Source organism: Octopus bimaculoides, chromosome 22, assembly GCF_046866305.1.
Source record: "Octopus bimaculoides isolate indiv1 chromosome 22, ASM4686630v1, whole genome shotgun sequence".
NCBI classification, from domain to species: Eukaryota; Metazoa; Mollusca; class Cephalopoda; order Octopoda; family Octopodidae; genus Octopus; species Octopus bimaculoides.
The window spans coordinates 27,011,615-27,032,916 of record NC_142949.1 but is presented as its reverse complement, the minus strand read 5'-3'; the positions used below and the strand labels follow the sequence as shown (position 1 = coordinate 27,032,916).

At 38.3% G+C, this 21,302-nt stretch overlaps 1 protein-coding gene across 1 annotated transcript in view; it reads right to left on the bottom strand.

Moving 5' to 3' along the window:
• The window catches only part of LOC106878247 (poly [ADP-ribose] polymerase tankyrase-1), a 96,371-nt gene that overhangs the window by 16,458 nt on the left and 58,611 nt on the right, over window positions 1–21,302 (bottom strand). The window contains exons 5-15 of the mRNA XM_089339940.1: window positions 16,516–16,610; window positions 15,356–15,422; window positions 12,669–12,855; window positions 12,017–12,138; window positions 10,346–10,437; window positions 8,614–8,695; window positions 7,577–7,748; window positions 5,587–5,666; window positions 3,968–4,119; window positions 3,034–3,100; window positions 1,386–1,484 (exon numbers count right to left, since the gene is read on the bottom strand). Coding sequence (XP_089196066.1) covers window positions 1,386–1,484; window positions 3,034–3,100; window positions 3,968–4,119; window positions 5,587–5,666; window positions 7,577–7,748; window positions 8,614–8,695; window positions 10,346–10,437; window positions 12,017–12,138; window positions 12,669–12,855; window positions 15,356–15,422; window positions 16,516–16,610 — 1,215 coding nt within the window. The remainder of the gene's footprint in view (window positions 1–1,385; window positions 1,485–3,033; window positions 3,101–3,967; window positions 4,120–5,586; window positions 5,667–7,576; window positions 7,749–8,613; window positions 8,696–10,345; window positions 10,438–12,016; window positions 12,139–12,668; window positions 12,856–15,355; window positions 15,423–16,515; window positions 16,611–21,302) is intronic.

The window sequence follows — 21,302 nt, the reverse complement described above, 5'->3', positions numbered from 1 at the left end:
TGTGTGTGTGTGTGTGTGTGTGTGTAAGACATACACCTGTATATGGATTATGCATATATACATAAATATAAGCTTGTGTGTCTTGTATGTATATGCACATACACACACACACACACATGTATGCCTACGCATTAGCACATATCCATGTATACCTGTATATGGACACACATATGTGTATTTGTCTATACTCACAAACAGATGTATGACACAAACACACACACACATTCTCACTCATTCCTTTCAAATGACAATGTGTAGATTCTATGTATTGATTCACTGTAAAGTAGTTGTATGCTGTCAACTTAATGTGACAGTCCCCGGAAGGGAATAATACTACTGTTGGTTAGACCTAGGAAGCTGCACCACTTTCTATCGGCCTTGACACATTTCCTGTGTCCGTATTCAATGTAGTTATTAAAATTCTTCCTATAAAAATCTTATCTTCAAAAGTCAGTACGCAGTTGTACAACTTCTACTTTCAAATGACCTTATTTGGTATCGCAAGCCTTGTACCAGAGGAAGTATGGGCACCACACCAAGTTTTAACATTCAAAGGTTAGATTTACCACTTGGCTGCACGCCATGCATTTGGTTGGAGTTACATGTACCTAATAATAGACTAACTTGACTCTACATGACTTAGTCTGGTGGGCGCATAGAATACACCCATCTCATTTGATAGGCTAAGATGAACATATTCTACCCTTTAGTACCTAAACCAGCTATATCTGGCCCAAATATTCTATCCGTTTTATGTTCAAACTGGCCATCTCCTGCTTCTCACACTTACTCTGCAATCTCATTTTAAAATAAATAATCACATCACTGACATCTCAAAGCTTCAAGATAATGCATGATGAATTCAAAACAATGTGAATAAATAAGCATTACTTTTGACAGAGTTAATCTGAATGCCAATTGGTTAAACCCACATTGTGTCATGCTGAATCTCCCTGAAAACTACGTTAGGGGTACACGTGTCTGTGGGGTGCTCAGCCACTTGCACATCAATTTCACAAGCAGGTTGTTCCACTGGTCAGATCAACTGGAATACTCGCTGTCGCAACCAGCAGAGTACCATCTATACTGAGTAACCAGCCTTATGGGTGTTAGGGCTCAAGGAAAAGTTTTAAAATAACCATCATTGGTACACCGCTGTGTTTAAATTGACACCATTGTGTGCATGCACATGTGTGTGTGTGTGTGTGTGTGTGTTATGCCTTGTTGTTGTTAGAAACACTGGGAAACTTTGTTAACTAATTAAACACTGAACCAATTGCAATCACTCATAGTAATTACTGTTTCGTAAAAAGATAAGGAAGTATCTTCTGTTATTTTAAAGAAAAAACATTCAAAATGAGAAGAAAGACAAAATGAGAACCAACCTTCAATAATAGTTTACAAATCTCAAACTTTCCTTTGGCAGCTGCCTCATGAAGTGGAGTAAATTTCCATAAATCTGCTACATTTACCAGGGCACCATGCTGGAATAAACAAAAAGTATAAATATCATTATTACATTAAGAGGAAGGCAGCAAGCTGACAGAATTTTTAGCATTCTGAACAAAATGCTAAACGGTATTTCACCCGTTGCTAAGTTGACTTTGCCTTTCATTCTTTCAGGGTCAATAAATTAAGTACCAGTGAAACACTGGGGTCGATATGATTGACTAGTCCCCTCCCCAGACCTTATGTCTCTAGTAGAAAGGATTATTGCATTAAAAGGAAAATAAAGTTTTCTTACGTTAGAACAAAACAATAAGTCTGTAGAGAGCATGTGGATGATGATGAGGATGTGTGTGTGTAAGAGAGAGAGAGAGAGAGAGAGAGAGAGAGACACACACACACACACACAGAGAGACACAGAGAGAGACAGAGAGACAGAGAGAGAGACAGAGAGAGAGAGAGAGAGAGACAGACAGACAGGCAGAAAGAGAAAAAGAGTGAGAGATACAGCTACAACAATCTTTCTCCAAAACCTCTGGTTCCAAAACCTTTCCTGATTTTAGGGACACAGTCTAAACTAAACAAATATCAAATTTACTTAAATGATTAAATGAAATACAAGTATCTGTGTATTAGTATAAATGATACCAATTTATTACTAATGCATTGTGCTAGATACTAGTAAACTAGTCTGGTAGCTGCAGGAATTTGAGGTTCCTGCTCATAAACTGGTTTCAAATTCTCACACAAGGCCTACAATTTTGCAGGAAGGGGCTAAACTGATTACATCAACTCCAGCGCTCAAATAGTAATTATTTTATCAATGCCAAAAAGACGAAAGGCAAAGTCAACCTCAGCGGAATTTGAACCCAGAATATAAAGACGGACAAAATACTGCTCAATATTTTGTCCATCACGGTATCGGTTTGCCAGCTCAATGCATTGATGCTAATAATGATGATTTCAAATTTTAAGCAAACGGCCAGTAATTTTGATGCAACATGAAAGGTAAAGTTGACCTCAGTGGAATTTGAACCCAGAACGTAAAGAGGGATGTAATGCCACTAAGCATTTTGCCCAGCCTCCTAAAACTTCTGCAGCTCTGCCAGCACATGAATTAGTTTGGATTATATAAGAGGTTCTGGACCATCAGTGTTTGGAAAGTCAGTACTGCACTTGTAATTGATATATCCTTCAACTAACACCACCACCACTACCACTACCACCACTTCATCCTTATTAAATACCTAGCATGGCTGCTTTGATAATTCTTAGACAGAATCACAATTAACCACACCTGATAATGGGTCCTGAACCACATGTAACCACAATTCAAAAATTGTTGTTGCTTTGGGCTGCAGAAACAGGGACTAAGCACTCTTCTGTATGAGAAACAAAGTTTAGCCTCATTTTAAAAAGAACTTCCTCTCAAAACACTTCCTGTGAAATAATGAAATAATGCTCAAGAACATAACACACGGCCCAGTCCAGGAATCAAACTCACTACCACATGATTGTGAGCCCAATGCTCTAACCACTGTGTCAACCAAAGCAAACACACATATAAAATATAGCAAAGATCCATACCTTGATAAGAAGCTCTGTGACTTCATAATGGCCATAGGAACAAGCATTGTGTAATGGAACTAAACCCCTGAAAAAGAGAAAAACAGAGACAGACAAATAAATAACTTTCTTCATTTTTAATTATATACTAATACAGTTACTGTATTATAGTCACACTATTAGAATGAAGGGCAGTTAGTGTAGGGCTACACTAGAGGGAAGCACAGTAGCCACAGGTAAGCTCTGTACTATATTTACAAGAATATATATCATTGCTATTACGTTAAACAGTCGTATGTCCAAATTTGACTAAATGCATTTTTTTTCAATATTTAATTTTGCTTGCAATAGACAGTTCTTTTGGTCAAACTATCGTATCTCCAGCTGCTTCAGATGCCAAGATATGAAAATTGCCAAAGTGTAGTACAACGGTTTAGCATTTTTCAAAAGCGTAGTAAGTCCCACATATGACAGATTTGCAAAAATATTTCTGACTGAAAATATCATATATGCATGGAGTTACAATTTTATGCACCCAACAAAGTAATTTTGTTAAGCTGAAACTGTCGCTAACGTAAAAAGAAATAGAATGGTGAAACTATTTTTTCGTTTTCTGAAAAAGCAACGTTTTGGACTTACAACACTTTTGCATAGTAGCAATATGTATGTGAGAGAGAGAAAGTGATTGTATTTGTATACATACACATACTATACATACATAAAGACTCCCTTTGGTCATGAATGACCATGGAATTGCACCTAGAAAGTTCCTCTCCAAGGCACAGGTCCAGGCAGGGTTGTTTATGCAAAGTGGGACGTAAGATGTAATGTTGGTGAATTTCAGGAAGCAGGGAATTTTTGAAGATGATTCCAAAAGATAATGATTCTATTGGAGAGTGGTGTTAAAAACAAAACAAAAAAAAACAATCAAGTATGTCTGGCTGTAGAGACTCACCCTTTGTCTTTTGCATGTACGTCTGCACCATTCTGTAACAAAAAATCAACTACACTAACACGATTGTAACCTGCAGCAAAGTGCAGTGGAGTGGAATGTCGGCCGTCCAAGTCTCTGCAGTTGACAGCAGAAGGCTGTGCTGTAACCAATTTCTACAAGACAAAACACAACACTTTAAGAATTGATTTAAATTATATATATAAAAGAATAAAAAAAAAAGCATTAAAAAATTTAGTGTTTTCTACGAGGTAAGATGCTTGCTTCCCAACCACACGGCTCCAGGTTCTGTCCTACTGCATGATATCTTGGGCAAGTGTCTTCTACTATAGCCTCAGGCCAACCAAAGCCTTACAAATGGATTTGGAAGATGGAAACTGAAATATGTATATATGTGTTTTTTTTTGTGTGTGTGTGATGGTGAACTCTCTCTTCAAAGACGACGAATAAGTGTTCAGCTTTTACCCTTCTTTCTGTTTCTGTCAACCAAATCCACTCACAAGATTGATCAGCCTGAGGCTCTAGTAAAAGACATTTGCCACATTGTGGGACTGAACCCAAAACCATGTGGTTGGGAAACAAACTTCTTACCAGACAACCACACCTGTGTGCTAAGTCGTCATCATTTTCCATGCAGGCATGGGTGGGACGGTTTGACAGGCTCCAACCAGCTGAAGAGTTGTTCAGGCTCAATGTCTGTTTTGACATGGATTCTATGGCTGGATGCCTTTCCTAATGCCAACCACTTTACAGAGTGTACTGGGTGCTTTCACAAAGCACCAGCACAGGTGATTTTTATGTGGCACCAGCACTTACCAGCCTGCAAAATTAGGGATGCTCAGCTGGAGAGGTTTGCAAGGGACGAGCCTCTTTGCAAGGGCAACCACGCTTTTAATAGGCATGACATGTCCTTTCAAAATATGAAAACTCAAAAGAAATGCTGCCAAGGATTTTGTCTGACATGTTAACAATTCTGCCAGGTTACTACCTTAATAATAATAATCCTTTCTACTATAGACACAAAGCCTAAAACTTGGGGAGATGGGGGGGGGGGGGGCATTACATTGACCCCAGTGCTCTGTTGGTACTAATTTTATCAACCGTGAAAGGATAAAAAGGCAAAGTCGGTTTTGCCAGAATTTGAACCCAGTATGCAAAAGCCAGAAGAAATACTGCTTAGCATTTTATCTGAGCTAGCATTTCTGACAGCTAACTACTTTAACAATAATGATAACAACAATAAAATTTCTATAATAACAATAATGATGGACTCTCTCATGGAAGATGACATATGAGTATTCAGCTTTTGCCAAATGACCTGCACAAATGATTGGTTTATAGTGATCAAATCAACATTGTCTGAACAGGTGTGAAGTGTACCACACGCCAGGTATTGGAGCAATCACAGAGCAAGGTGAGATGAAGTGTTTCATTCGAGAACACAACGTACCACCTGGTCTAGGAATTGAAATCACAATTGCTAGACCTTGAGTGCAACACCCTAACCACTAAGGTTATAAATAATCTTTTAATAATTTTCTGAGGAAATAGGTTTAAAATATGAAAAGTCACAAATTTATCTGCAGCAGGAAAAAGAAAAGAAAAAAAAGTGCAATATCTACCTTAACAAGATCCAGATCTCCTGATTTGGCTGCTTCTAAAAGTTGAATATCAACTTCAACAACACCAATTGATGGACCCTCTGGTAATATTTGCAGGGGATAAAAGGAAAAGAAAAGAAAAATGAAAAAAAAAATTAAAACTTGACAAAAAGTAAAATAACTTTAATACAGTTCTGGTTTTAGGTTTACGCTAAAATTGATTTTTTTTTTTTCTATCTACCTAACCCCAAACTCCCTTTCTCTCTCTCTCACACACACACACACACACACACACATATATATATACCTCCCTTTATATCTCTTTCTCTAACTCGCTCTCTCTCTCTCTCTCTCTCTCTCTCTCTCTCTCTCTCTCTCTCTCCCAACAACACCTTAAATTTTAACCTTTTTGTGACAAACCAGCCAAAGAGCCTCCATACCAGTGTCTACAAACATTGCAGATCCTTTCAAACTTTAGAAGTATGATTTAAAGTTTTTAAAAAAATCCATACCAATACAGGTCTTGAAAATCAAATAGAAGCAAGGCCACTGTTGCTGCTATCACTATTTAATGTCCACTTTCCCATGCTTGCATGGGTCAGACAGAATATTGAGGCAAATTATCCACAGATGGATGTCCTTCCTAATGCCAAACTTCACCTGATTCCAAGCAAGGTAATAGTTTCCCATGGCCAGAGAAGTTTTTTTTTTTTCACAGTCAAAGAACATGATCATTTCATGTGATAAACATGAAATCATGTGACATCAAGACAAGTGTGTATGCGCGCACACACACACACACACACACACACACACACACACACACACACACACACACAAAATCATCATCATTTAACATCCATTTTCCATGCTGGTATGGACTGAACGGTTTGATAGGAGCTGGTAAGGCTAGGAACTGAACCAGACTTCATTGTATGTTTTAGCATGGCTTCTACAACTGGATATCTTTCCTATAACCACACACACACACACACACACACACACACACACACACACACACGTAAGTATACAAAGAGCCTCAGTTTCCTTCCACCTAATTCACTCACAAAGCTTTTGTTAAACTGGGTCTTTAGCAGTGGGATTAAACTCAAGACCACACAGTTAGGAAGATTCTTAACCACAAAATAATGCATGAAAATGTTATTCATGACTTTGTTACACACAAAGAGATTTTTTAAACTTTAAAACAGGTTTTGTTTTGTTTTTAATTTCCATGAGAAATAGGTTAAGAACAATAATTTTTTTTATTATTTGGCATCCATTGCATCAGAAGGCAAAAAAAAAAAGATTGAGGGTCACAAATGTACATGGTCTGTTAAAATTGTTCGTAAAACAAAATTTTTTCCCTAATGTGGAAGCCAAGTTATCTCCCTTGGAATCATTCATGGCTTACAGAAACCAGATTGTTTTCGGGGACGAGACTGTCCGGCATGCAATCGTTCAGTGTGCATGCATTAGTATGTTGTGGGGTTGTATTGAACAGCTGCCGTCTCGTGTAAGATGAAGCCAGCTGTCCGCTGAGTGTATGGTGGAGATCGACGCACCAACTTCCTTTAGCAAAGAAGGAAAGCAGACATTTCTCTGCTTAGTGACTGTGACAAAAGCGGCTGTGTGGTGGACCTGTCAGAAAGGTTTGAAGACAGGAACTTTCCTATCTGGACAAGCTCTCATCAATTTCTTCAAATATGATTTGAAGAGGAAGGCAAGGGCAGAAAGGGAAGTGCTACCTTTATCAAAAGGTAGACGAGACTGGCAAGACTGAATGAATCTACTCTGAGTATGCTTTTCTTAGTAGGAAAAGCATGGAAAAGTGGACATGATGATGATGCCACCAGTCACATCATCCCCCACTTATCACACTGCAACCATTGAAATCTCACCACCAGCACTACAACAGCTAGTAAAACCAACATATAGCAACCTCCTACATCACCACCATCACCACTACTGCCACCAACAACAGCATCAACATGGTACTATAGTTACTTACCCCGTAGAATTTTCTTAACATTTTCAGACGCCAGCTGTGCCGCCGTATAACCTTGAAGAGACATTGTGGTCGGGTCGACACCATGAGACAGCAAGAGACGACAGGCCTGTACATTCCCTTGCTTGGCGACACGGTGAAGAGCTGTCTGACCGAGACTGTCCAAAGCATTGACCTGTAGACGGAGAAGAGGAGGTGAAAACAAGATGAAAATACATTTTCAACAATATAAGCAATAGTCATCATTATTATTATAGTCAAACCAATGTGGGAGATTAAACAAAGGGGTGCTGAAAAGTTCCTGGCTTTAAAGGTATTGCAAAACGCCAGGTTGGAGGCCCCACTTTCTAAGTTCTTTTACAGGACTTATAAAAACTGAAGGACTGCTGCAACAAGTGTGTGAATTTGAGAGAGGAATATGTTGAATAAAATCATAACTAACTGATCCTCTTGCATTTTCTTTTACCCGAAGCCAGAAACTTTTCAGCACTTCTCATATACGGGTGATCAACAACCAAATCTCCTTTTAATCACATATTATCACCTTAAAATGAGAAGGATACTTACAATAATGGGTGTACCTACAATAACTGTGTCCCCACCTTGAATTTGTTTCCTCATGAATTTCAGAACAAAATGGATATCTTTTAGTGAAATTTTCTAAAAATACCTTTCAGATGGTGTAGATTCTGATTATGAATGAAGAGCTCTGGTAAATGAAATGATGATGATAATGGTGATGATACCACTCCTAGCCACCAACATCACCACCACTACTACTATTACTCCTATCACTATCCAGTCTATACCATTGCCACCACCACTACTTAACTGTTGCTCAGTCACATCTAATCTTCATCACCACCAATCATTAACAATCACCATTCTTATTTAATGTCCCTACCACTACCATCACCATTAACTAGCACCTCCAACATTAACCATCACTACTATCAGCAATCGTCTCCACCAACACCACCATCATTCTTGACAACAACAACAAACACTTGTGTCCCAATCTTAGCCAAACAATCACTTACTTGTGCTCCATGCTTTAGAAGTATATCCATGACATCATAATGAGATTTATCAGCAGCAATATGAAGAGGAGTCAAGAATGATCTGCAATTAATTGAAATGGTAATTAACTCAATTGGCATTATTGAGCTGTCACATTTTTTAAGGTAACACCTAACACCAATAGTTTTTAAAAATCCTTATTTTTCACAGTATATAGCAAGATCTGAAATTATCATTATCATTTGCATTATTATCATCATCACCATCATTTAATGCCCATTTTCCATGCTGTCATGAGTTGGACATACTTATTGTTAATACATTCTAGCAGATTCAAACACAGATATGCTAATCGCTATTGTGTACGTCACAGAACAAATTCTCCCTTTTGTGAATTCATAACACGCATCTTCATAACATGCTTGTCTTATAGGTGCAAGGGATTCTAGAACACTGATGTTTCAACAAGTTTGTGTCTCGTCAACCAGAAGCACCTAGGCTTTTGAACCTAAACAAGTCACTTGCTTTGTTTATAATTGCAACAAACATCACTGTTTGCTGATCAGCGTTTCTATCTCCATCAACCAATAAAAAAAAAAAAAGAAAAAAAGCATAAATTTCACTGTTTGCAACAAAATCCAAAACAATGATTTGCATATTCAAGCACAGGTATGCTAGTTGCCAACACTTTGCCAAGGGGAGGTCACCATGCTATGAATCAATGTGACAGCTTATGTAGTGAGCAGTGGAGGCGCAATGGCCCAGTGGTTAGGGCAGCAGACTCACGGTCATAGGATCGCGGTTTCGATTCCCAGACCGGGCGTTCTGAGTGTTTATTGAGCGAAAAACACCTAAAACTCCACGAGGCTCCGGCAGGGGATGATGGCGACCCCTGCTGTACTCTTTCACCACAACTTTCTCTCACTGTTTCTTCCTGTTTCTGTTGTGCCTGTAATTTAAAGGGTCAGCCTTGTCACACTGTGTCACGCTGAATATCCCCGAGAACTACATTAAGGGTACACGTGTCTGTGGAGTGCTCAGCCACTTGCACGTTAATTTCACGAGCAGGTTGTTCTGTTGATCGGATCAATTGGAACCCTCGTCGTCGTAAGCGACGGAGTGCCAACAACAACAAATGTAGTGAGCTAGAACATGTAAACACAGTGTCAACCAGACAAATCAGACACTGTTATACACCACTGGTCACAATGCGCTTCCAATTCTGTCTTGACTGCACCATTCTTTTCCATCTTGACTCAAATCGCTGAACTAAATTGTCTTCTGATCATTGTGGAGGTCTTCCAAATGGCCATTACCGACCTTTTGGACACCACTCAGAAACTGCACAGGTCCATCTTTTCTCTGTGAACTGTGTGACACGTCCAGACCAGCAGAACTTGTGATTTCGTCGTGTGTGCGTGCGTGCACACATACACACACACACGCATCTAGTGATGTGGACAAAACTTTTAAATAATGTGAAGCTGCTATTAAACATACTGTGTTCACTCATGGATACACCATGCCCTTAATTTAGTGTTAAATCAAAGTACAACATTTTTTTCCCCTTCATTGTTGCAGCTTTGCCCTGTGTATAAACTGCACCTCAGTTTTTTTTTTCAGTTTAAATCAAGTACAAAATAGTAAGATTTGTATGAGTAAACACATATAGGAAAACATAAAAAACGTTTTGCACACACACACACACACAAACACAAACACAAACACGTGTGTGCACATAAGACAACTTACTCTCTCGTTTTCTCGTTAACTAATGCACCTTTCCGTATCAGAATATCCACAACCTGTTTACGTTTGGGGTAAGGTGAGGCAGCTGCACAGTGCTGGAATGAATAAAGATAAAGAACAACACAATTACAATCATACAACAGTAGTTAATACATACATGGTATGGTGTTGGGTAGTGAAATGTGGGGGGGGTCATGTGGTGTACACATGTGATGGGAGTGCGAGGTGATATGGCATAGTATGTGCGCGTGTGTGTGTATATGCATAAAAACAAGACATCATAAAGAAAAATGGAGATTTATAATTCTTTAGAAGTCTTCTTTATAATGTCTTGATTATATACTTTCTGTACTCATGCTGAAATCCAATGAAGCAAACTCAGGCTTTAGCTATCAAGAGAACTGTTTAATTGTCTATCTTAAACAATTCTGTATGTTCCCTGTCATTCAATGTGGTGAGTGGAGGCGCAATGGCCCAGTGGTTAGGGCAGCGGACTCGCCGTCATAGGATCGCGATTTCGATTCCCAGACCGGGCGTTGTGAGCGAAAACACCTAAAGCTCCTCAAGGCTCCGGCAGGGGATGGTGGCGAACCCTGCTGTACTCTTTCACCACAACTTTCTCCCACTCTTACTTCCTGTTGTACCTGTAATTCAAAGGGTCAGCCTTGTCACACTATGTGTCACGCTGAATATCCCCGAGAACTATGTTAAGGGTACATGTGTCTGTAGAGTGCTCAGCCACTTGCACGTTAATCTCCCGAGCAGGCTGTTCTGTTGATCGGATCAACTGGAACCCTCGACGTCGTAAGCAACGGAGTGCCAACAACAACGTGGTGAGCCAGACAACTTGCCTCAGGTTCAATGAGAATGGTAGATGTCTGATATTTTGCCATTGTTGTGGCTTATCAATACCGTATGCTTGACTCATCTTGAAACTAAGTGAATTGCTTGTCTGTGATTTATATGCAAATAGAATGAAGTCTATTTGCTGATGTGCTGAAGCATGGCAAAAGTGAAGGAAAATTAAATTATGAATTAAAAGCAACTCTAGAAATGTAAACATTTTTGGTGGCACATAGTGTCTGTGTTGCATGGGTGAGCATGTGTGTGTGTGTGTGTGTGTGTGTGTGTGTGTGTGTGTGTGTGTGTGTGTGTGTGTGTTGAGTGAGTGAGAGATCATCTGTGTGTGTGAGTGAATGAGTGAGAGTGTGTGTGTGTTGAGTGAGTGAGAGAGCGTGTGTGTGTTGAGTGAGTGAGAGAGCGTGTGAGTGTTGAGTGAGAGAGAGCGTGTGTGTGTTGAGTGAGTGAGAGAGCATGTGTGTTGAGTGAGTTGAGAGTGTGAGTGAGTTGAGAGAGTGTGAGTGAGTTGAGAGAGTGTGAGTGAGTTGAGAGAGTGTGTTGAGTGAGTGAGAGAGCATATGTTGAGTGAGTGAGAGAGCGTGTGTGTTGAGCGAGTGAGAGAGCGTGTGTGTTGAGTGTGTGAGAGTGCGTGTGTGTGAGAGTGCGTGTGTGTGAGAGTGCGTGTGTGTTGAGTGTGTGAGAGAGCGTGTGTATGTGAATGTAGTAATACCTATATGTGTGTGGTGATGTGGTGCAGTGTTCGATAACCCCAATGAACACCTCCGACCAGACTAACAAATCAGGGCAGGAAATAATTTTAAAAGATTTATTTACCAAAGCAGTTTTGTCTGTCTGAGGATGTTTAAAGTTGACAACGTCTGTAGTCAAGTATTTCTTTAATTTGGCCAGATCAGCATTGCGGGCCCCTTCTAATAACGAATGGCCCCGATATTCATCTGCAACGACAATAATACACCTTTGTTAACAACAGTCAGTCGACAGGGATTTTAAAACAATACAACTTATCAAAGACATAGTAACACTGTTGACACACTGCAGTTGTCATGACAACCATACATCATCACTCGCGCCGAGAGACATTTTATAGGGTCACTCAGGGTGGTAGAAACAACAGCCTAATCTCCTTCAAATCATACCACATCTCTATCGCTCTCTCTCTCTCTCACTTTAAAAATGAAAGCCAATACCACCACCATCACTTTCCTCCTCAAACTACCCATTAACATGGTACAATATACCATTAAGACACACAAAAAACAAGAAGGGGGGGGGGGGGGTCATGGCTACTCCAAGAAGGCTGACCTTGGGCTAAACAACATGTATCATACTAGTATCATACTAACATGTAATTATTATGCTGTCTCCTAACAACATCACTACCAATGAACCACTCAATTTTTCCCTGCCATCACTACAACTATTCCCATTCAAACAACCACCATTGTCCCCATTCAACGTCACTTACATTGTAACCTCTCCTGGAGTTCTCTGGTGGGGGCGACATCTATTGCACTTTTCGAATGACAATTTACAAGGGTTGGATCAGCATTGTTGGCCAACATCAGCGAACACACCTCAACTCGGGCTTTAGAAGCTGCTTCATGGAGTGGTGTAAACTGCCACAAATCCATAGCATTGACACTGGCACCAGCCTGCAGAAATAAAAAGTAGAAAAGAACAGCTTCATGTAATATATTAATTCTTTATTGCCCACAAGGGGCTAAACATGGAGGGGACAAACAAGGACAGACAAAGGGACTAAGTCGATTACATCGACTCCAGTGCATAACTGGTACTTATTTAATCGACCCCGAAAGGATGAAAGGTAAGGTCGACCTCGGCAGAATTTGAACTCAGAACGTAACGGTAGGCGAAATACTGTTAAGCATTTCACCTGGCATGCTAACGATTCAGCCAGCTGGCCACCTTAAATGTAATATATATATATATATGTAGCTTAAATGTAATATATATATATATATATGTAGCTTAAATGTAATATATATGTAGCTTAAATGTAATATATATATATATATATGTAGCTTAAATGTAATATATATATATATATATGTAGCTTAAATGTAATATATATGTAGCTTAAATGTAATATATATGTAGCTTAAATGTAATATATATATATATATATGTAGCTTAAATGTAATATATATGTAGCTTAAATGTAATATATATGTAGCTTAAATGTAATATATATATATATATATGTAGCTTAAATGTAATATATATGTAGCTTAAATGTAATATATATGTAGCTTAAATGTAATATATATATATATATATGTAGCTTAAATGTAATATATATGTAGCTTAAATGTAATATATATGTAGCTTAAATGTAATATATATATATATATATGTAGCTTAAATGTAATATATATGTAGCTTAAATGTAATATATATGTAGCTTAAATGTAATATATATATATATATATGTAGCTTAAATGTAATATATATGTAGCTTAAATGTAATATATATGTAGCTTAAATGTAATATATATATATATATATGTAGCTTAAATGTAATATATATGTAGCTTAAATGTAATATATATGTAGCTTAAATGTAATATATATATATATATATGTAGCTTAAATGTAATATATATGTAGCTTAAATGTAATATATATGTAGCTTAAATGTAATATATATATATATATATGTAGCTTAAATGTAATATATATGTAGCTTAAATGTAATATATATGTAGCTTAAATGTAATATATATATATATATATGTAGCTTAAATGTAATATATATGTAGCTTAAATGTAATATATATGTAGCTTAAATGTAATATATATATATATATGTAGCTTAAATTCTGCATTATTTTGAAGGATTTTTTTTTTTTGTATTTTGCATAAATGTAGGCATCTATGTAATTTATTTATCATTAAATATAATAATATAAATCATTTACGTTCTTTAAGCTATGAAACAATTTGTCATGATACTAGAATTTTCTTACTGTTAAATAAAATTTCATCAAACTATTTCTCTGTTATTCATGACGGACCGAGACCTTTGGAAATGGGCTGTGCGTGAGAAGACCCGGCAAGCCAAGTAAGATCGTTGCCAGTGCCCCTGGACTGGTTCTTGTGCGGGTGGCACATGAGATGCACCATTTTGAGCGTGGCCGTTGCCAGTACCGCCTGACTGGCTCCTGTAGGATTTTCGAGCGAGATCGTTGCCAGTGCCCCTGGACTGGCTTGTGCGGGTGGCACATAAAAGACACCATTTCGAGCGTGGCCGTTTTCGTGCGGGTGACACGTAAAAGCACCCACTACACTCTCTGAGTGGTTGGCGTTAGGAAGGGCATCCAGCTGTAGAAACTCTGCCAAATCAGACTGGAGCCTGGTGTTGCCATCCGGTTTCACCAGTCCTCAGTCAAATCGTCCAACCCATGCTAGCATGAAAAGCGGACGTTAAACGATGATGATGATGATGATGATATATATATACTTATCAGATGTTATACATTGCCTGGTCACCATGCACTTTGCATCATTCTAGCCTTCAAATGATGCCAACCCTGCTGACTTGGTGTGTGTGTGTGTACAAACAGACACACCTACACAAATCATGCTGTAGTCCATTCTCCTTTTTTTATCTTTTGTCAGTCAGGTAAACTGGAGCAAGCAGAGTTATGTACCTTGATCAGAGGCACACACCATAAAAGAATAACAGAAACATCAATATAGTCATACAGTTGCTTGACCTGTCATAAATAGCAACCAAAGCATCTGCAAATGACATCCTTTTCCAAAAATGGACACATTCAATAATGTAATCCTAGATACATTGTTCATCATAGTATTCAAGTCTACATTTCCATGGAAGGAATTTGTTGAGAGAGATTTTCTACAGTTGGATGCACTTCCTGTCACCAACCCTCACCAGTTTCCAAAGTAATATTTCTCCCTTAACCAGATATGTTTTCACAGAAGATTGCAAACAAAGGACACCGCTTCTATAATGGTAACATTAGTTTACCAACATAACATGAAGTCGAGGCAACACTAAAAACAACTTTTTTTTTTACATCATTACAAAAAAAAAAAGAAAATTTGGCAAAAGAGAGGAAAACGTGATTCCTGAAAGAAAGTATTCCAGCAGAATAATTGTCGGTTTACCTTTAAAAGCATTTCTGTGACTTCGTAATGACCATATGAACAGGCATTGTGTAAGGGAACCAATCCTCTGCAAAGACAAAACAAAAAAAAAATGTAAGTTCACATATGTGTGTGTGTGTGTGTGTGTGTGTGTGTATGTGTGTGTGTGTGTGTGTGTATGTGTGTGTGTGTGTGTGTGGAGGCACAATGGCCCAGTGGTTAGGGCAGCGGACTCGCGGTTGGAGGATCGCCGTTTCGATTCCCAGACCGGGGCGTTGTGTGTGTTTATTGAGCAAAAACACCTAAATCTCCATGAGGCTCCGGCAGGGGGTGGTGGCGACCCCTGTTGTACTCTTTCACCCCATTTTTCTCTCACTCTTTCTTCCTGTTTCTTTAGTAACGCTGCAATGGACTGGCAGCTGGGGGGAACACATACGCCATAGAAACCAGGACCATGAGCCTGGCTAGGCTTTAAAAGGGCGCATAAATAAATTATATATATATATATATATATATATATATTATACATACATGCATGTCATCATCATAGTTTTAATGTTCACTTTTCCATGCTTGCAGGAGTCAGATGAAATTTGTTGAAGATTATCTATGGCTGGATGCCCTTCCTGTCACAAACACTCCCTGGTTTCCAAGGTAAGGTAATATTCCCCCATGACCAGACATGTTTTCATGGAAGTTTTAAAATGAAGGACACCACTTACATAACAGGACCTTGTTTACAACTATTGCACAATGCCAAGGCAAGGAAACAGTAGCACACTCAAACCCATACATGCATGTGCACATGCGCACACGCACACATACACACACACAAATATCGAACAGTAAGAATGAGTGCTCAACACTGCATGGGTAGAGAGATTTCTCTCTCTGCATGAAACCATTGGTAGCCTTGTTAATCCAAATAAAAGAGAAAAGTACACACACACACACACACATTTATATACACAACAGGCTTCTTTCAGTTACCGTCTATTAAATCCCCGCACAATGCTTTAGTCGACCCAGTAGAAGACACTTGCCCAAGGTGCCATGCAGTAAAATTGAACCTGGAACCAAGTGGTTGGGAAGCAAACTTCTTACCACACAGCCACACCTGCATCAAGGTGTGTCTGTGTGTGAAGGGGATGAACAAATCAAAAAAACCAAGGTACACTTACCCTTTATCTTTGGCATGGACATCTGCTCTGTGTTGTAGTAATAATTTAACTATCTGTGTTCGGTTATAACCAGCAGCCAAATGAAGAGGCGTTGACTACAAAACAAAAATAAATAAATTAATAAATAAATAAATAAATTAATTAATTAATTAATTAAGGGACCAACAGAATAAATACCAGGCTTAAAAATTAAGTGCAGGAATAAATTTAGTTTGACTAAAGACTTTCAAGCAGTGCTGCCCCAGCATGGCCACAGTCCAACGACTGAAACAAGGGAAAGATAAAATAATGATTTCAAATTTTCGACACAAGGCTGGCAGTTTTGAGGAAGGGGTTAAGTCAATTACATCGATCCCCAGTACTCAACTGGTACTTATTTTATCGGCCCTGGAAGGACAAAAGGCAAAGTTGCCCTGGGTGGAATTTGAACTCAGAAAGTTAGAGTGAATGAAATGCTGCTAAGCATTTTGCCAGGTGTGCTAACGATTCTGTCAGCTCACTAATGGTTTCTGATTTAGGCACAAGGCTAGCAATTTTTGAGGGCAGGGGATAAGTAGATATCAGCAACTTCTATACTTGGTTAGTATTCTATTTTACTGACCCTGGAGGGATGAAAAGCAAAATTAGCCTTGGCAAGATTGGAACTCAGAACATAAAGAACCATGAACAAGAACCATGATGCTGCAACACTAACAATTTGGTAAGCTTACTGTTTTCAGCAATTGATTTTACCACAGACCCAAGGCCAGAAATTTTAGGGGAAGGTTTTAGTAAATTGAACTGATGATAGTACTTGACTAGTGTTTTATTTTTATTGGCCCTGGAGGGATTAAAGTTAAAGCTGACCTAAACAGGACTGAAAATATCTGGAACAAATACAGCAAGACATTTTGAGATGCTCTACTGACTCTACCAACCCACCATCTTTTAATAATAATAATAATAATAATAATTCTTCCTATTATAGATACAAGGCCTGAAATTTTAGGTGAGGGGTGTAGTCAGTTACATCAATTCCAATGCCCAACTGGGACCTATTTTACAGACCCCAAAAAGATGAACAACAACATCAATCTTTGTGACATTTATAATAATAATAATAATAATAATAATAATGATAATAATAATAATCCTTTCCCTTATAAACACAAGGCCTGAAATTTTGAAGTGGGAGTAAGTCAATAACATTGGCCCCAGTACTCAACTGGTACTTAAAAAGATAAAAGGCGAAGTCAACATTGGAAGCATTTGAACTCAGAACATAAAGACTGATGAAATGCAGCTAAGCATTTTGCCAAATGTGCTAACAATTCTGCCAGCTCACTACATTTTTAATACCAACAATCCTTTCTACATTAGACAGGAGACCTGAAATTTTGGGGTGGGTGTTAACCAATTATATTAGCCCCACACAATTGGCCTTTCATCCTTTTGGGGACAATAAAACAAGTACCAACTCAACCTCGGCAATAATAATAATAATAATTAATTAATTCTGTTTTATTAGCCACAAGGGCTAATATAAATCAAAAACATGTCAGGACAAAGACAGGACGAAGGTTACAAAAGGTTTTGTCCGAAAAGAAGAAAACGTTCGTGTAAACAGTGAGGAAAACAGGGAAAGATATAACAAATAAAACTCCCAATAGGGGGGGGGGCGTTTTGAAAGGTTACACGTGGAAAAACCCATAAAAGCCACGGGAGCCTGGTCAGAAAAATAAGAAAGGGGTATAGAGCCCTTTCTCCTCTTACATTACCATTTTTCTACAGGTGTATTCTCAGAATTGGTCCGTTCATACAGTCACCCATCTTTCAACAAATAATAATAATAATAATAATATCACCATCTTCTCTGCAATTTTCTCAAGTTTAAATCCACTGAATAGTTGGTAAAATGAAGTGATACTGAACCAGTGTGTGTTTATTTTAATTGGCAGAATGACCCTCCCTAGACACAACAACAACAACGTTTTCAAATTTTTCCACAAGGGCAGCAATTTTGGGGGAGGGGATGAGTCAATTAGATCGATCCCAGTACATAATTGGTACTTAATTTATCGACCCTGAAAGGATAAAAGGCAAAGTCAACCTTGGCAGAATTTAAACTCAGAACAGGCGAAATACAGCTAAGCATTTCGTCCCGCATGGTAACAATTCTGCCAACTCGCCACCTTATATAATAATAATAATAACAATATAACCCCTTCCTATTATAGGCACAATGCCTGAAATTTGGGGGGAGGGGGCTAGTTGGTTACATCAACTCCAGTGCTCAACTGGTACTCATGTTATCAACCCCAAAAGGATAAAAAGGCAACGCTAACTTTGGTGGAATTTGAACTCAGAATGTAAAGACAGACGAAATGCCACAGCATTTTGTTTGGTATGCTAACACCACCTTAAATAATATTGGTTTCACATTTTGGCATAAGGCAGCAATTTTGGGGGAGGGGGCCAATTGATTACATATACCCAAGTACTCAACTGGTACTTATTTCATCTACCCCTAAAGGGGGCAAAAGGCAAAGTCGACCTCAGTAGGATATGAACTCAGAGCATAAAGACAAGATGAAGTACTGCAAGACATTTTGTCCAGTATGCTAACAATTCCACCAGCTCACCACCTAAAACAACACCACCACCAACAACACCAGTTCTTATTATAGCTATTAGCTATAATTAAAATGAAATTATTTACACAGCTTGAAATTTGAAACCAAGGGCTTGATGATGCAAAGCTGAATAAGTCTAAAGTAAAAATGCAGGATATGTCAGGGGGGGAAGCTGATGAAACTTATTTCAGTCTTAGTTTAAATAGATTACCTCTTAGATAAGACAGGGTTGTTGCAAGATACTCCAAATAGCTTCCAACAAGGTATTTAATAACCAAAGTGAAACAACTTAGAAATTGCATGGACATAAATTCGAGACAGTTGCAGGGAAGGTATGATGTTAACATGGAACATGAAAGTGCCTACAGCTTGATAAACAGACAGATAAGTTCATTAATTAATGAGTTACTAAGCAGAATATATTTTGGATAATTTATATATACTGTAGAGCAGAGATTCTCAACCATATTTTATCTAAGGACCCCTTTGATTACTATTTTATTCTGGTAGACCCCACAGTCATTTGTTGTTTAAAATCTAGTTTTACAGAAATTTCTTTCAAAATTCCTATTTTGTTTGTCACTCATTAACTTGTGTAGGTTGAACTATGTAAAACATTAGAGAAAGAAACCTGATGGTCCATATAAGATTTGGTGTGGGGGTCCATGTAATAGTATTCCATCCGTAATATATTTAAAAGAATGAAAATAATAATAATGGTTTCAAATTTTGGCATAGGGACAGCAGTTTTTGAGGAAAGGGGTAGGTTGATTACATCGACCCCCAGTAATGTGACAGGTACTTATTTTATCAACCCTGAAAGAATGAAAGGTAAAGTCGACCTCAGCAGAATTTGAACTCAGAACATAAAGACAGACAAAATGCTGTGAAACTTAGCAGCATTTTGTCCAGCATGCTAATGATTCCGCAAGATTGCTACCGTCACTGCCTTAATAATAATAATAATAATAATAATAATAATAATAATAATAATAATAACAATCCTTTCTACTGTAGGCACAAGGCCTGAAATTTTGGGGGTACTTATTTTATCAACCCCCAAAAGGATGAAAGGCAAAGTCAACCCCGGCGGAATTTGAACTCAGAATGTAAAGACAAATAAAATACTGTTCTATATTTAAGAGATGAGGAATTATTTACATTATTTACATTTGACGGATATTCGTCCTCATCTTGTTTACTAACCCCAAGGTTCCGAGTTCGATTCACGGCAGCGACCTGATTAATAATAGTAATAATAATAATAATAATAATAATAGTAACATCGATAGGAATGAGAACCCAGGTTCGAAATTTCCCCAAGACACCTGACGAAGGCTGGAGGGTATATCAGCCGAAATGTTGTGTTAACAACAAACAAGATGAGGACGAATATCCGTCAAATGTAAATAATGTAAATAATGTAAATAAAATACTGATAAGCATTTTGCCCAGCGTGGAAATGATTCTGCCAGCTCACTGCCTTAACAACAACAACAACAACAACAACAACAAAGGTTTCAAATTTTGGCACAACGCCAGCAAATTCGAGGAAGAGGTTAAGTTGACTGGTATTGATTTTAACTGGTATTTTATTTTAATGACCCCACCAAAAGGATGAAAGGCAAAGTCAACCTCAATGGAGTTTGAACTCAGAATGTAAAAAATGGATAAAAAGCGCAGGAGTGGCCGTGTGGTAAGTAGCTTGCTTACCAACCACATGGTCCCGGGTTCAGTCCCACTGCGTGGCACCTTGGGCAAGTGTCTTCTACTATAGCCTCGGGCCGACCAAAGCCTTGTGAGTGGATTTGGTAGACGGAAACTGAAAGAAGCCCGTCGTGTGTGTGTGTGTGTGTGTGTGTGTGTATATGTGTCTGTGTTTGTCCCCCTAGCATTGCTTGACAACTGATGCTGGTGTGTTTACGTCCCCATAACTTAGCGGTTCGGCAAAAGAAGAGACCGATAGAATAAGTATTGGGCTTACAAAGAATAAGTCCCAGGGTCAATTTGCTCGACTAAAGGCAGTGCTCCAGCATGGCCGCAGTCAAATGATTGAAACAAGTAAAAGAGTAAAGAGTAAGCATTTTGCCCAGCATATTAACAATTCTCCCAGCTCACCACCTCAAGAATAACAATAATAATAATAATAATAATATTTTGTTCTACTGAAAGAGT